General features: G+C 40.3%; 4 protein-coding genes and 1 long non-coding RNA gene across 18 annotated transcripts in view; 2 read left to right on the forward strand and 3 right to left on the reverse strand.

Annotated features, from left to right (window-relative positions):
- Window positions 1-337: 337 nt before the first annotated feature.
- Axud1 (AXIN1 up-regulated 1) lies at window positions 338-4,447 on the reverse strand. Its single transcript, XM_001356586.4, has 3 exons — window positions 4,071-4,447; window positions 1,673-3,695; window positions 338-1,608 (listed from the first exon to the last, which is right to left on the reverse strand). Exons 2-3 carry the CDS (start codon window positions 3,614-3,616, stop codon window positions 994-996), a joined length of 2,559 nt encoding a protein of 852 aa, XP_001356622.2. The 5' UTR covers window positions 3,617-3,695; window positions 4,071-4,447; the 3' UTR covers window positions 338-993.
- A 1,385-nt stretch (window positions 4,448-5,832) lies between these two features.
- Window positions 5,833-14,884, forward strand: Rab5 (RAS oncogene family member Rab5). 7 transcript variants are annotated; one of them, XM_015180556.2, is made up of 6 exons: window positions 5,833-5,916; window positions 9,746-10,189; window positions 10,271-10,391; window positions 11,254-11,422; window positions 11,485-11,598; window positions 11,715-12,869. In XM_015180556.2, the coding sequence occupies exons 2-5, from the start codon at window positions 9,924-9,926 to the stop codon at window positions 11,583-11,585; spliced, it is 657 nt and encodes a 218-aa protein (XP_015036042.1). In that variant the 5' UTR covers window positions 5,833-5,916; window positions 9,746-9,923; the 3' UTR covers window positions 11,586-11,598; window positions 11,715-12,869. The 7 variants fall into 7 exon arrangements, with proteins under 7 accessions (XP_015036042.1, XP_033236974.1, XP_001356623.1 ...); XM_033381083.1 differs by lacking the exon at window positions 5,833-5,916 and adding an exon at window positions 6,084-6,099; XM_001356587.4 differs by lacking the exon at window positions 5,833-5,916 and adding an exon at window positions 6,127-6,216.
- On the reverse strand, window positions 5,876-8,412 carry LOC117184272 (uncharacterized). 5 transcript variants are annotated; one of them, XR_004469592.1, is made up of 3 exons: window positions 7,933-8,412; window positions 6,939-7,759; window positions 5,876-6,875 (listed from the first exon to the last, which is right to left on the reverse strand). It is a non-coding gene; the product is annotated as an uncharacterized lncRNA (long non-coding RNA). The 5 variants fall into 5 exon arrangements; XR_004469591.1 differs by having other exon boundaries at window positions 6,800-7,492; window positions 7,626-7,759; XR_004469594.1 differs by having other exon boundaries at window positions 6,800-7,062; window positions 7,128-7,759.
- Window positions 14,885-14,999: 115 nt separating the features above from the next.
- Window positions 15,000-16,735, reverse strand: part of eys (eyes shut) — a 75,454-nt gene continuing 73,718 nt past the window's right edge. For both annotated transcript variants that reach the window (XM_033381079.1, XM_001356588.4), the window contains exon 14: window positions 15,000-16,220. In XM_033381079.1, the coding sequence (XP_033236970.1) occupies window positions 16,033-16,220 (188 nt within the window). In that variant the 3' untranslated portion in view covers window positions 15,000-16,032. The remainder of the gene's footprint in view (window positions 16,221-16,735) is intronic.
- The window catches only part of LOC4817040 (MKRN2 opposite strand protein), a 75,817-nt gene continuing 75,595 nt past the window's right edge, over window positions 16,514-16,735 (forward strand). For 2 of the 3 annotated variants that reach the window (XM_001356590.4, XM_033381080.1), the window contains exon 1: window positions 16,515-16,689. The gene's annotated coding sequence lies outside the window, so the exon portion shown is untranslated. Of the gene's footprint in view, window positions 16,690-16,735 lie in introns of all 3 variants that reach the window. The other variant, XM_033381081.1, reaches the window with a different exon arrangement.

Raw genomic sequence — 16,735 nt, forward strand, 5'->3', positions numbered from 1 at the left:
TGTAGCTGCAGCGGTTTTAGGAGCTGAAAGAAGACAAATATTTTTACTTTTAAACAAATATTTTGTGGAAATAAAATTGGGAATAATTTTCTTAATTGTATGTAGTACAAAACCTTTATCACTTCACAAATCCAGTAACAGTTCATTGAAATCTTGTTCTATATTTGTATTCAATATTTATTTAAATAATTTGCAATGATTTTTCCTTGCTTTGTTTTTTTATTATATTTTCTCTTTCATTTTGCATCGGTATCATATTTTCATCTTTCTTTCAGCTTTCTCTTTGCAATCAATATACTATATAGAGCATATACAATATTTATAAATCAATGTCTAATGGTTATTGTTGCTGCCATTTCTTGTTAGGAATTAAATATTTAATTAAAGGTCGGAAATTAGTTGAGCTTAAAGACTAAATGAATACTTAAACGCAGCTTAAACCCAGAGGATAAATAGAAAGTTCATTAATTAGTTTGGTTTTTTGTAACTAAATGCAAGAATACAAAAAAAAAAAAATAATAATATAAATGAAGATATTAATGTTACTTTCAGATCTTAAATCAGATTTAGACACACAATTATATTTTGGAAATTCGTTGGAACTAACAATAAATAAGGAATTTCAAACATTCTTTCCTTAGTATATTCTTAACACAATAATTAATTTAGAAACAATGTCTTAAGGGGCTAGAAACCATTATATATCATATAATTTTTGAAAAACGCGTTGGAAACGAAAAACTTAAGCAACAAAGTGTTTAAATTACATTTTTCGCACTTACGAGATTATCTAGAACTTTTTTTTCTTAACAATAAAAAAATGATTTTTACAAGGGTGTGTGTGTGTGGAAGGCTTGCCACTGCCACTGCCATTGCCGTCACCGTCATCGTCGCCTTAAACGTAATGAAGTCTTTTGCTGTGTAAAATTGCTATAAAAACTATTCCCAGCTCTCTCTCTCTCTCTCTCTGTCGGTTGTTCCCATACGTTTATTTTATGCGGTTTCGGTCAGGGATTGCACATCCAGCGGCTGACGGGGTTGTGGAGCAGGTGGTGGCAGTGGATTGACGGCTGCTATCGTTGGCATTTTACTCTCCACCACCGCCACAATGGGCGTGGGATTGACGAGGGGCGGTGGCAGCGCCTCAAAGGTCATGCAGCTGCGCTGCGAATCCTCAACAATGGGCGGCGTGTCAATGGAGTCGATCGTAGACGAAGTAGAGCTGGTTATTACACCGCTATAGCCCTCAGAGACGGCCACCAACGCGGCGGTGGTATTACGATTGTGCTGCAGCAGATCATTGATCTGGGAGAGGCGCGAGGAACTGGCTAGCGGTGCATTCAGGCTGATGAAGTCATTGGTCGTGGCGGAGGCGGTGGAGGAGGAGGTGGTGGTTCCACTGAGGCGGTTGCAACTGCTGCCACTAATCGACGAGGCAGCAGTCATGGAGGCGGCGGTGGTTTGGTATTGGGCATTGCTCGAGGCTGTCGTTGTGGCATTCCCAAATGGTGGCGCGGAGGGCACCGAACAAGAGCTAAAGCCGCCACTGGGTGCCACGGCAACGGGTGATGCTGAGAGCGGCTGATAGGCGGACTGGTAGGAAGTGAGCTGCAAAAAGAATTGCAAATTCAAATCAAGGGATATCCTTTGGTCTGACTGTTTTGTCACTTACCTGGGCACTGCCATAGCTCAGCGATTGATAGAGCTCCCCGTAGGAGGGTGTGGCGTTGCTACCGCTGGCAAAGAGACCCGAATCCAGACTATCCAACTGGGCATAGGCCGTCGCATAGCTGCTCTGTGGCTGCTGGGGATTGGTCGGTATAGGAGGAGGCACCACCACGGCTTGCTGTTGCTGCTGGTAATAGCTGACACTGCTCTCGGGCGTGTACGCGGGGGAGGCATAACCCGAGCTATAGTTCGACTGCGTTTGCATGAAGTAACAATGGGAGGCCGCGGCCGTGGGGGATGCCACAGCACCACTGGGGACCCCTGTCCCCACGGAAGAGTACGTCAGGGAGCTGCTCTGCGGCGGCTGTTGCTGAATGTGCCCCTGGGCGCCCTGACGCTGCTCCAGATCCAGCCGCATTACCGTGTGGATATAGTGGGTGCGCACACGCGTCGGATTGAACTCCACGCGGCCGACGGTGTTGCCGCAGGCCTCTCGCGAACAACCGCAGGGGAACATGGAGCGATCCACCTGGCATTTGATGCCCGCCTGGCTGCAGGCGCAGGTCTCCGGGTCGCAAAATTCGCGGCACGAACAGCCGCACACTTCGCGCGAGTTTCGGATATCCCGGCATTCGATCTTTTCGCTTGCATCGATCTTCCGCACGCCCGCCGCCTTGAGCAGGGCTCGCCGCTGCTTGGGCGACATCGTGGTCAGGAAACCATTGGAGCCATCGTCCGCATCCGAGCCACTGCCCTCGCTGAGGAAATCCTCTTCCGATTCCTCAGTGTCTTCGCTGCTGGAGCCTCGTGGCTGCACATCCTGGTTCTGGCTGCGATGGGCACGCCTCAACTCGGCCGCATGCTCCGCCAGGGTCATAGTTTTGAAGGCAATGTGGCGCGCTCCCATCCCGAGGGTACAACCGCCGAGGGTGGGCACACAGCTGAACCCCTGCTGTCGAGGGAAGTAATAGATCTTGACGTTGTCAAAATTTATGCTGCGCTTTGGACGTTTCTGCGCGGCGACGGTGCTGGCTGCCGACAGTGCGGTGCCGGACATATCGGGCACCAGATCGATGGCATCGCTTTCGTTATCCTCCAGACGACGCTTCAGATTCGAACGCTTGGGCTCTGGCACCACTGGCTGCTCCTTGAGCGTGATTCTGGTCGTTTCGCTGCCCAAACCAGAGTCTGAGCCACCGTCCCGCATCTCATCTTCTTTGGTCTTGGCCCGCTGCTGCTTCGCCTGGGGCACGGGGCAGCTGCTGACGTTGCTGCCACCACCACTACCACCACTGAGGGGTTCCGACTCTGTGTTGAGCTTCAGCCAAAGCAGATCACCGCTGGTGTCCACCTCCTCGTTGGTGGTCACCGAAGACGAGTCCAGAATATTGTCTATGGCCAGGGGATCCTCGGAAATATTGTCCGATGCAAGGGAAGTGTTGAGGAGATCTGAGTCACTCAGGACGATAATTTCGTTGTTGGGAAAATTATCAAGTTCCAGGAACTGCTCGTCGAGTTCGCCATCGTTCGGCGTCCCCGGTTCGTTGGCAAAGTCCGCCAGCTCGTCATCCATCTGGAGATTGGGCGGAAGGGAGAGCGGTGGAAGCGGGAGTTGCAGGGGCAGCCTTATACCAGCCATGGCCTTGGCCTTGGCAGCATGCACTTTAGTGGCATCGATTATGGATGTCTTGATTTGACGTTCAATGTCATCCTCCATGATGTACTCTTCCTCCTCATCCTCTTCCTCCAGCAAGAGCCCACTGTCTTGTCCCTCCTCCTCATACTCGATGCGTCGCCTCGTCGCCTCATGGGTATTCAATGGTGCCACTGCTGCTGCTGCTACTCCCGGTGCTGTGGATGTGGGTGTGGGTATGGGTGTTGTCGTTGGGCTGAACATGTTGGAGCTGCTGGCATTTTTTTGTATGTACGTGAAGATCTTCTTAAACATGCTCCTCGTGTGTCAGCCGCCAAACGGGTGTGGTGGAGACCTAAAAATCTGGGTTTTACTGCCGCAGGGCCCGAAACATCTGTAGAAAAAAATGTGTGGAATTAGCGAAAATAAGTCAAAAAAAACTTTCCTATAGTTTATATAATATAAAGCAGGAGGGGAGGCAGAAAGATATACACCCTCCGATCGGGTGTGTATATATAAACGTTATTTGAGACGACTTCCTGCGACCACCGGTGGGCCACCGCCCTGAACCCATTAGGCAGGAGGGGACGGTACCGATCCGATCGCTGGCTTAGAACCTTTTTACTTGGAACTTGTGTCTTTTTTTTTTTTGCTGCTCGTTATTTCAACAATTTGAGAAAGCAAATTTCCACTCGAACCAAAACTTAAAATCAATAATGTTTAGGTACAGCGTGTGGGCGGAGAGAGGGCGGGTTCGGGAAGGACTTACCTTTGCGAGCAGTACGCTGAGATTTTTATTTACGTGAAGGATTCGGTGGATTGTGGGTTTTTTGTGGCTCCTTTCTGGAATTTGCGTTGCAGCTGCGATGAAAAGTGCGACGATGCGAGAGACAGAGAGAGATGACGAAAGGCGCAACTGTGTGTGTGTGTGTGTGTGTGCGTGGAAGGAGGCGCTTCAGCGATTGGCAATCGATGGGCTGTGTCTGAGTGCGATCTCAGTTATTTTACTAGACAAGGCTGTAATTTTGTTTTCTAAAAACTATACAATTTTTACACCGTTACTTTATTTTTTTCACTTTTTTGCTTTTTGCGAGCAGAACCTCTTGCAGTGTGACCGCGGACTTATAATACCCTCTGAACATCGTAAATATACCGTCCCATTTTCAAATTATACCGTAAATATACCGATGAAAAAACAAACTTATCCCTTTATTTGAACAGGATAACAGCTTGAGTTAAACGTCCATCCTTCCCTTTATCTATGCATAGAAAGGATCACGATATCTTTCTCCTAAACTGCGCTAAAGTTCTTCGAAATGCATAATTTTCTTGGAGAGTATTTTAATACCTACTTGTCGACATCGTTCTCTGTCCATGATCGGAAATCATATTCCTCGATTTTGATATTCGGTTTGGGATTGCTAGCTAGATAGGACCCTCAGCACTAAATACATAATTTTATCCCATCTATAGATCAATTTTCTAATAGATATGCTAATTTTGGTAGCTTTTTTTTATTGCAGTTTTTCTAAAAAATGTTTAAGCTAATAAAGTCAAAGTTGAAAGACGTACGTGTGTATGAAATGTTACGTCATTGTTGCTGGTCAACAGGTATTCGCTATGAGTGTGGTTATATTTATACCCTATTTCATTTAATTGATATTCAAAATATGGTTTCCAAGCTGATTTGAAACGAAATCAGTAATGATCTTTTCTCACATTGAATTGTTTTTTACCTATTCATACATTTGCATTTGCTTGTATTCCGTATGAACATCTCGATTCCGATACCTCAGGATTCTCAGGCTCTGTGGGAAACCAAAACTTTAAACTGTCTAGTTTCTATATTCGTAAGAGTCTAAGATGACAAACATTTCCTCAATTCTATAATATCCTCTTTTCGAGGGTATTCAGAGAGAGCGAAAAAGAGAGCCAAAAAGAGAGCAAAACGCGCTATAACCCGTTTCGGAGAACGCAGTTCAGTTACCGATTCTATCGACTGGATACGAGTACTTCGCGCCAAAGAGAAATTGTTTGAAAGTGAATGAGTGGCAAGGATATACATGCATTCCAGTGGGTTAAATTATGCTGGGAGCACGTCTTGAGAGCGGAAATTAAACAACCCGCGTGTGGAGGTAACGTAAGTATACTTTCAACTCAATTTCCACATCAAAATCGAAATGCTCTTGCAGTTTTTCCCGTTTTCCCTTGTTATTGGTGCAAATCAATCGTGGTTATTTCTATTTAGCTATATTTTGCTATTTGCTTTCTGTCATACGATACGTTGCAAACTTTTGGGCTAAATTAAGGACTTGGATGAAAAATTCATCCATGTTGCAGGGTGCAGCATATATGTTGACCATTTGATGTATATTATACTTTTCGTATATTTTTACCTCTCTTTGTAAATGATGATGGATTGGGTGGACCTAAATTATTATTATTATTTGTACGACTTAACTCAAGTTGTTTTCCAGGTAAAATAAAAGGGGTTTAAGTGGGCTAATTTCGGTATATTTACGGAATACTTGAAAATAAGACGGTATGTTTCTGAGGGCCAGACGGTATATTCTATTATTTTATCGATAAGTCCATTTTCGTGGATAAAAAGAATTGTAAGTTTTAACAATAACCTGGGCAAACTAATTGCAAAAACAGTGATAAACGCAATAAAAAACACAAGCTGCACCTGGGATAGACATAAAGTGCAAGTAACGATGACGTCTCCTGCGAAAATGACAAAAACAAGACTCGGACACTGGGAACTCAAAAGTCAATCGCTTCCCGTCTCTGTCTGCGTGCGTTTGTTGGTGACTGGGTGGGGAGAGAGTGTTTCAATAATCTGTCTAAAAACAAAGTGCCCTGCTGGAAAAGGCAGGAATAAACGTGCATAAATCGATTCTCGCAATAGCAATGTGTGTGACAATATGAGAATCAAGTGTTGTAGCCCAATATTGCGTTGTTGTTTCCCATTAATTAAGAAAGTTGTGTAAAATTTTTTTCCACCATTATTATCGTCATCGATAGCCGAGCAGAGGATAGAAAGCAATGAGAGCGAGTGAGATAGACGGCCATGAATTTTTGGGTGCGTTTTATTCGAGCGTGTGTGGCGAAGCGAGATGGCACTATGCACTGCTGCTGCTCCAACTGCAGCGTGCACAGTGGTTGACAATAGCGCAATAAATCAGTTTCCCATTTTCGCGACTATAAAGCCAGTGCAACACAGGTGTAGGAGAGGCAGCTGATCCGGGGTCTCATTATCTGTCGAATAATATGTACTCTTTCCCGCTCCAGGCAATGGAAATTGCTTGTTCTTTGTTCTACTTGGTTTTGCGTCTTAATTACAGTGTGTGTGTGTTTGTGTGTATTTATCTGCAATCCGTTTCTTATCGTGCCAGTCACTGCACGACCCCTCTCTTCCTCCTCCATACTCCGTGAGGCTGGATTACTTTTTCCACAAAATATTTCCCTTGGAGCCGAAATGTAAACAAAATCGCATAATTTTTTCTCAATTTCCATTTTGTTTATATTTGTGTGTTATTTTGCTAAATTTGCATTTGTGTAATTGAGAACGCTGTCGAGGGGACAAAGGGAGAATTGATTTATAGTACACTACAGTGCATTCATACGTACATACATATGTTGGCTGCTAATTGTATTCCTATTCTTCTTTTTATGGACGTCCGTTATGCGTGCTGAGAAAATTGCACTTGTTGACTTTAAAGTGAGACAATCTTACTGTCGAGGGCAGACAACTAGGTCTTCAATATAAATACTTTTCTAGAATTTTTTAACTGCAATAGTTTAGTTTGATGTGCTAACTTACAATTCTGTTATTTGATCGTTTCATTCGTTCTCATTTATACATATTTTTGACCATTTATGAAAGCAAGTCAATCAACTAAATGATTCATATTGCCTAATGGAACTATATTCGAATAGGACTTTTATTTTCTGCAGTAAAACTCCCGCTTCTGATCCTAATTCGTTGACCATTGCTGTGTCCTAAGTGCGTGTTTATGTCTCTCTTCTCTACACTTTACCGCTTGTTCTTTCTCTCTTCTGTGTCCGAGTCCCATGTGGATGATTGTGTGGGTACGGTACTTGTGTGAATGACGCATCGTCAGCTGTTTCAAGACCAAAGCAGCGCCAGCGGCAGCAGTGTGGGTACCGTAATTTCCTGAAACCAAGCTGGAACGTTGTTTTATATTTTATTGAATTTTCCGCGGACGGGTCGAAGGCCAAGAGGCCGGCGTTAAGTTTTAAAGTACTGTACATATTTAATATTTGCTAGCAATTTCCGTATGTGGGTGAGTTGTTTTACCGCGTTGCCAGCTGCTGCGTTTTTGCCCCTGAACTCTACGATATGGCAGTTTTGGATATTCGCTTTGAATTGTCATCAATAATTTAAGTTAAGGCTCTTGAATTGTTTCGAAAAGTGTCTTTCTTGTGTGCTACCTGCTACCTAAATGCAAAATACGTCATTCACGAGCAAACAAAAAAGCAATTGCAAGCAACATTTATCTCAATTGAACGAGTGACAGAGTGAGAGCTAACTGGACAAAAGCGCAAATCAGCCGCTTACCAAGTGCTAGAGTGAGAGAGAGTGAGAGTGTGGCTTGACAACTTACTGTGCACTTTGCTCCGTAAGTCTCTCTACAAAAACAATGGAAGCGAAAGAAGAATATAAAATAGTCTTAAAACTTGCTTTAGTGTTTTTTCAATGCTGGGAGAGAGACGCCTGTTATCTCTCTCTTCCCTTTGGTTAATTTAATAATGCTCAGCAACAAATGTGCCATGCTTTTACTTTCTCTCTACTCGCTTCTGCTGGTGCTGCTTCTCGCGCTTCTTTCTGCCCCTCCCACCCGCCGACTGTTTAATTTATTTTGCATTGATTTTTATCAGAGAATCTTGACAGCATCCGCCAGCGCAACGCAACGCCCCCACTTTGTGCTGCTTCCCTTTAATTCCCCACGCTCCATTCATTCACACTCTTCTCTTGTCACTCTCCGCCCTGTGCTCACTGTACTCTCTGTTCCACTCTCTCCCACTTACAATCTCCGCTATGCGCTCGATTTCTCTACCAACAATAATCCCGCATGATTTGTATACTCTTTTGACCGAAGGTATGGCAAATGTTTGCAACGAAGAGAGATATATAAATTCTGGGTGATTTAGTGAGTTTTTGATGGGATACAGCTACAGAGACGATAGATCTGTAAGGGTATCAAACACTCGACTGCCGGTGTTGGATTTTTGATTTCCTTGTTTTCTCTACAACGATCCCGCATGATTTTTGTAGAGTCCGATCCCTTGGCTATGTCCATTATGTACATTTTAGCATTAAGATGCTAATTAATTTGTGGAGATTTCAGTTGAGTAAAAGCCTTACTCGTACTTGAGAGGAAATTTTTGGTTTTAGATTCGATAACAGACGGCAAATGTCGAATATGATTCATAAAAGTGAACACTGATAACAGATAGTGAGGGTCGACACCCGTGAATAATACGAGGCGTCCCCTTTTATACTTTATATATGTATTGTTATTCATGTCTGTTGTGTTACGTACCGCCCTCGAAATAAATTATCAGAAAAATACACACTTATGTACGATTATTATCAACTAAAGTAGCTAAAATTTTGGTAACAGAGAGATAACAGAGCCTAGACCTAGACCGATAGAAATTCATTTTTATTTTTGTTTGAAGACAAAACCGAACAGGAAAGAAGAAAAAACAATAATTGCGCTTAAACAAAATTTGTAAGGCTTCCGTACCACACACCCCGCCATTACCATGTGTTTGAAGTATTTTTAGTTGTTGCTAATTGTTTGTTTATCCGTTTTTGTCGTTTCGTCTCGTTTCGTTTCGGTTTTGTTGCCATTATTTAAAAACATTCTTGACATTGAAATTTTTCTCTTAAGTCGTATCTTTATTCGCTTTTGGGATTTCTAGATGATCTCATCTCGGGGCTATCATATGACATGATAAGGGCATGATATACATATAAAGAGATTGAATCGCAAGAAATAAAAATGAAATTATTATATTAGTTTGGTTAATTTTAAGAGAATTTATTAGTCAAATCATGTCACTAGATGCTTAAGTGAGTGCCATACAAGGGCTTAATGATGATAATTGAATTCAATTTGTGCTTTCAATGCAACCTTAAGGGCGTTTCGCTTTCTATTTCAATCAGATTTATTGATTGCTATGCGCGCTCTCTCTTTCTCTACGTTCTCTCTCTCTCCCTGATGATGCATATGGTCGGGGACATGCATACATACATACATATGTACATACAGATGTATGTACATATCGAATTAAATTGGTGTTTAGTCTTGTCCGTCATTAAGTAAACGAAAGGCGCCACTCTGCCTCCGTGACGTTTCATATTTCCACAACACAACAGAATAATCCATAATGTGCCTGTGCTCTTTTCAGATAATATACACCCCATAGCAACATACACACTCTGAGAGGGAGTACACCGCACCATACCACAACACAAAATACAGTGACCGTCCGATAAAACCGATACACTCCGCATCATCAGTTTTGCATTGCATCAAAAAAGCAGAAAAAAGAAAGAAAAGAGCCCGACGAGCGACACGGATTGATCATGGCCACAACACCACGCAGCGGCGGTGCCGGCTCTGGAACGGCACAGCGACCGAATGGAACCTCTCAGAACAAAAGTTGCCAATTCAAGCTGGTGCTCCTGGGCGAATCGGCTGTCGGCAAATCGTCGCTTGTGCTGCGCTTCGTCAAGGGACAATTCCATGAATATCAGGAGAGCACGATAGGTGCGGCCTTTCTAACACAAACCATTTGCATAGAGGATACTGTGGTGAAGTTTGAAATTTGGGATACAGCCGGCCAGGAGCGGTAACTATAAATCGGATATACAATATATATTCATTCGTATTAAATCCTAATGCTTCTTTCGGTTTTCGTTTCGTTTTGCAGATACCACAGCTTAGCTCCCATGTATTATAGAGGTGCGCAGGCCGCCATTGTTGTCTATGATATACAGAATCAGGATAGTTTTCAGCGTGCAAAGACCTGGGTCAAGGAACTGCATAAACAAGTGAGTGTACCTTCGAGGCAAGGTCAATGCAATCGCATGCAGAAGAATGTTTTATTCATGGACATACATACATTTACGAATGTTATTGCCATTTATGATTGTTAATTCTCTTTGTTGTTGCCAATTGCGGCCCCCAGATGAAAGGGCATTGAACTTATTTCGTGGCATCCGGGCATTCATTCACGCCTCATTGCTTTCATACACTTGGCTGGGGTTTCGATTTGATTTGATTTTTTCCAGAAGGTAGATTCAGATAAACCTTGGACTATAATCGATTCAAGAAACTATATTTTCATGGGTATTTATGGCCCTATTTTGATTTTTGTAGCTCTAATAGTTTCCAAGAACTACTAGGCAGGAGGTTAGGCAAATTTAGATGGGTAAACCCACTATGCTGTTGAGCCTTATCCAGAATAAATAATTTATCAGTTGTCAAATGCTTCTTTCATGTTGTTTGAATTCCAATGTGAAGAGTTTAGGGTATCCCAGATAAAGTTGGTTGGATAAAAGTCCGACAAAATCATAGATCTTAAGTATGATGATCTTCCTTCTGCTTGAACTCAACGAGAACTGTGGAAAAAGGTATAATTTACTATAAATTAGTAGAGACAGGCATTTGATCGTATTAATATTGATCAATGATCATATATTAATATGTACGATATACGGATTTATCTAATGAAAAATATAGTTTTTATGCTACCAATCGATCTTATACCTTTGCAATCTACAAGCACCGCATATAAACAATTATAATCACACAAAGGGTTTCCTTTACATTACTGAATATAGGATTGATTCAACAAGTAATTTTTGAAGAAATTCCTATTAAATACTAACGTTTTCCCATTGTTTTTGTCAGGCCTCACCAAACATTGTCATTGCGCTGGCCGGCAATAAGGCGGATCTGTCAAACATTCGCGTCGTGGAGTTTGATGAAGCGAAGCAATATGCCGAGGAGAATGGTTTGCTGTTCATGGAGACGTCTGCGAAGACGGGCATGAATGTCAACGATATCTTTTTGGCCATTGGTAAGCGATTAAATCTTTTAAGTAATCTATAATATAAATTAATTTAATTATAATATTTATAGCCAAGAAACTACCTAAGAACGATGGCGCCAACAATCAGGGAGGCAGCATAAGGCCGAATGGGAATGAAACAAATCGACCGACGAACAACTGCTGCAAGTGATGTCCCTTTGTAGGTGAGAGTCTTACGATTGAATATGTACAATAGTTCGATTAGCAGGATATATCGTGGATTTGTTGGAATCACAGTTTTGATAATTCAACTAATTATTTTTTTCATTCTTTCTTTCAGAAAATGAAATTTCCAACGAGAGATTTGAAAAGTTTATGCTGATAATTATAAATAAAAAAATTATTTAAAAATTTAACAAAAAAAAGAAAACCGAAAAGAAAAACACATACCTAAAAAAATTGGCTCTCATAGGGGCAAGAAATTAAATTTTCATAATTGATTGGTGATGAGATGAGAACCGAAAGAAACATTCTAATAAAAACAAAACCATACAATATTAATTTTAAATTAAATATAAAACAGAAAACAAAAAAGGGAGAAGCCCCCAAGCTCCACCTCGCTACCCATTCATTTATAAACGAAGCGAGAGCGATTTCCATATCTGACACGTCTAGAGAGCCCCACAACAGATCCCCCAGAAAATGTGCTAATCAGAATTCCACACACACACACACACCCACAGACACCATAAACCATTTCAAATAATAATAATTATAATAAAAAAAACAAATCGAAATTCAATTCGGTGGAAGAGAAGAGAAGGCGCGGAAAGGTTATTTTGCATAGTTCGCATCGTGTCGTAGAAAAGTTTGAAATTGTATTGTATAAAAAAGAAAAAACAGCAAAGAATATTTGTAAAATTTACATTTTCGTGTAAGTTTCTAAAGCAAAAAAGAAATTCCAGTTGCAGTTGTTCTCAGCAGCGTTCCAAAAAATAAGAGAAAAAATGTTCAGATCCAAGCGGCCGATGAAGAAGATCCTCGCGCGCGTCCGCACGGATCTGCGGCAATGTGTGTGTCTGTCCGGCTCTGGAGTGCGGAGAATCGCCTACCCCCCGCCTCCAAGTTGCGACGGACACGTGTGATAGTTGCAATTTATATAAATTATATATACACATATGAGAAAAAAAACAAAAAACGAAACCAACAAAAACAAATTATTTCATAATTTTTAACTTTTTTTTAATGTTTCTTTTTGCATTGAGTTTATATTTTTTTCCACATTCTAGCAACAATCGAAGATTTAATGCTATTATCTTTAAAAAAACAAACAAACAAAACTATCGTAAAACCATAAAGAATAAAATAAAAAACTTACATCTAGTATGCAATTAAGCGAAGGATGGAAAACGGATGAAACGAGTAAAGTGAAGTCTTTAAAATAAACCTTGAAATACTTTACCTAAATAAAAACAAAAAAAAAAACGAACCACACTCAATATACCACAACAAATTCTTGTTTGAATCGTGCCACACCCAATCAACAATCTATTAATTTTCCAACCGCAATTATTTATATTGTAATTTGCAATCACAAAGCAATCGAATCGAGATATCCAACAGAACAGCCCAGAACAGCCCAAAAGACTCGTACTTGTTTCCAATTTATTATTTCTATGTTGTCTGTATGTATTTAAATTTAACATTTATAATAAAACGAATGCATCGTATATACTTATATATATATATATATATATATATATACATCTATATATGTATATTAAGTCATTCGATTTGAATCGAGAATGAAACGACATGGCACGAGTGCACTTAATCGTTTGTGGTTTTCTCTCATCGAAAGCTTTTCTTAGAACTCGGATGATACTTTCGCTTTTTATAGGATTTTTGATATGGTTTTAATTGGAAGTGTGTGGGGGATACTTTGAAGAGAGAGTAATGGTACTTTTAGGATGTGGGAAATAGCATTAGATACAGTAGATACAGATACCCTTTATATTTTCTTATTGTTCGCTTCAAGGAGACTGAAAAGCTGTGTACTTTCGATGGCCTTAACCGGCATATTGATCCACGCACTCGAGACGCACAAGCACATGCTGCAAAAGGGAATTTCTGTGAATGACACAATACAATTGTGCTCGATTCGAGACGCACAAGTGAATGCTGCAAAGCGAACTCCAGAGACTGATAAGAGAATTGCAAAACCACATATGTACATTGCAAATTCAAACAACCTGCCCATCACTGCTTTAGATTAGTTAAGTTAATAATAATTATGATTCAAACTGTTGGGAAAAATGGAATTTCGGATGATAGGTTGGACAATTTTAGTTACATAATAGAGAGATATATTATTCCTTAAATCTTCCACCAAAGAGTGCTTTGGTATGGTGCCCAAAGGGCATTCGATTAATCACATAAAGAAGTGATTCACAGCCGCAAACTTCTGCCAGTGAGAAATCGAAGACCTTGCTGGAGGTTTTTCTGTGTCGCTACAATTAGAGCAGAACTGAACCTCCCTGAGCGTAGACACAGCACAATGTTGCCGACAGACTACGAAGTTGTCATCTTGGGAGACTCGAATGTGGGCAAGACAGCTCTGATTTCGCGATACATAAAGGACGAAACGCCAGAGCGCGGACAGCCCACGGTAGGTGCTGAGTTTCTGGTAAAGACAATATGTGAGCCCCATCTAAATACGAAGCTAAAGATCTGGGATACGGCGGGTCAAAAGTGGTGAGTGGGCTTCAAACTTCACATCTGGCTAAAGTTCTACAGATTTGGTAAAGTTTTAAGGAAATTTTACGAAGATATTATACAGACTATCAAGGCGCTTTACTTGTATACGACATACACAATCGTCAGAGCTATGAGTCCGCGAAAAAATGGGCCGTCGAACTCAAAACAAAGGTAAGATATGACCCTTAACTGATATGTATTTTAAGATAAGAATAATTTCTTGATAATGAGAAATTTCAGCGCTGTACACCCAGGATAGTCATAGCTTTAGTGGGCCATAAGGCTGATATTACGGATGGTCGAGCTGTAGGCACCATTGAGGCTGAGGAATATGCCAAAGAAAATAGTTTATTCTTTTGGGAGACTTCATCTGTAACAAATCTGAACATAAGGGAATGTTTTCTAGACGTGGGTTAGTTTTGATCGCTATATAACATTTGTGCTTATATATTTTAATCTTCTTTGATGCCCCTTATGGACTAATACCAGTTTTAGCTATGAAAAAAGCTGAAATCTGTTGTTGTTTCGAAGGGATAAATCGATCTTCCTGGTATTTGTAGGAGAACATTGTGGAAAAAGAAGCTGATCAAAGGATCCATGATCAGGGATTGTCATAAGGGACATCATTATTGTAAGCACATGTTTTTGGATATTACTTGGAGTCGATACTCCATAAACGCCTGCCAATAAATAATGTTCTCAAATCATTTTTGGTTTATTAATATTTTTTCTAATTTCCGTTTTTCGTTTTTTATTATCTTTTTATTTAAAATTATAACTGATTAAGTTGTCTCTCGAAATAAATACATACTTAATGTACTGTGTTTTTTTTTGTTGGTTACAATTTACCAATTGATTTTTTCATGTATTGTATATCGTATTGTATATATATATAAGTTGGTTTTTGGTTTCTTGCTACTTGGTTTTTTCCATTTATAAGAATAATTATATTGTATGATTTTCATAACTATAGATTTTCCCGTATATGCTTCATTTCATTTCATTACTTGCTTTTTTTGAGTTAGTTCATCAAGAGAAATCATAGTTTATAGAGACAGACAGAGATTATACGCTAACTTACTACAAGGCAACTAAATGGCTTCAATCGGGAGAGCTTTATGCTATATAACGTATACAGATAACAGGGGAAACAATACAATATTATACGATCCTAACTAAAATTGCATCTCAAAGTTGAACAAATCAAAAATGGCAGAAACGTAGGGCAGTTTCGAGTATCGAATCAAAGAAGAACACATAATCTGGATAGTCTATTATATATAGTAGAGTTATTGTAACAATCAACAGAAAAACAAATATACATTCACATAATTCAAGAATCTTCTGGTTTTTAAGGGGGGCTGTTATCCATTATTCCACTTGAAATATCACTTACGTAAGAGAAGTTTTATATCTGTATCTGGTAATCGGTATTTTCTAGATTTAGTTTTTAGATCCTAAACTATATAATTTTGTCTCAAGAGTTTAGTGTCTTTTTTTTCTTCTTTTATTCAATTAATTTTGAATGACCCCAATTTTTTTAAGTCTAAACTTTTTGTCTTTTTTTCAGTTTTTTTTAGTTTTTATTTCTATAAAATTTACAAAATTACGTTCCATTTTTCATTTCTTTATATCAATCGATCCTTAATCGATAGCTTTTGCCCCAAAAACTGTGTATATTGATGCCCGGGGAATCGCTGTCGCTCTCGATTCTCCCCATTTTCTCTATATTCTCGTCTTAACACTTAGCTTACAAGTAGTTCTCTCTTCTTCATCATCATCTCTCTCTCTTCTTTTCTTCGGTTTTGCTCATTCTCCCGTACTTTGGAATCATGAAAATTCACAATAATCGTGTTATTCTTTTTTTTTTTGATTACTTTTTACTCGTTTCTTATTTGTTTTTATACAACAATCGGCTCATCACCGTGGAGATCACAAGAGCCAATATTCTCGCCCTGGTACGCCGAGAAATCGCTGATAATGGCCTTTGGTTCGGCCCCGAACTGTATGTCCTGCAGGCAGCCCTTAAAGGGCTCAAAGTAGCGCCCCTGCGTGCGCTTAGTCACCGAATCCAGATTGGGAAAGCCGCCTGCAAAGGAAATTGGTGGTACATTTAGTATGGTTTTGAATTTGAAACGGTTACAGTGCTGCTTAACGCCTTAATAGCTTTTTAGTTGCGCTTAACAGCACGCTGTTATGTCTTACAACCACCTGTTGCGATTAACGGCTGTGTTTTTTTGCAAGAATTTCGTGTACACTTTCTTGATTGTCTGTGTTTATGTTTATTAATTACATGAATTAGCTAAACTCTACACTTATTTCTTACTAAATTTACTTTCTAGCAGAAACAGCTGTTTCTGTGACTTAAGTTGGCAGCCCCGCTTGAGTTTGCCCCGCTCTTTCTCTTTCACACTCGACAACAACAGTCACGCTCAAAAATCCAACACAACAAGTGTTTCGTCGGTCTTTAAGCGTTTGTTTATGTTTTTTCGGTGTGAAAAAAGTGCTTTATATGGCGGAGCGAACAAACAAACAATTGCCAAGTGTCTCAAGTGCCGGTGAGTGCTAAATTATAGTTAAAATTATGTTTTCCAATGTCTGGGA

The sequence above is a fragment of the Drosophila pseudoobscura genome, chromosome 4, assembly GCF_009870125.1.
Source record: "Drosophila pseudoobscura strain MV-25-SWS-2005 chromosome 4, UCI_Dpse_MV25, whole genome shotgun sequence".
In the NCBI taxonomy this organism is placed as follows: Eukaryota; Metazoa; Arthropoda; class Insecta; order Diptera; family Drosophilidae; genus Drosophila; species Drosophila pseudoobscura.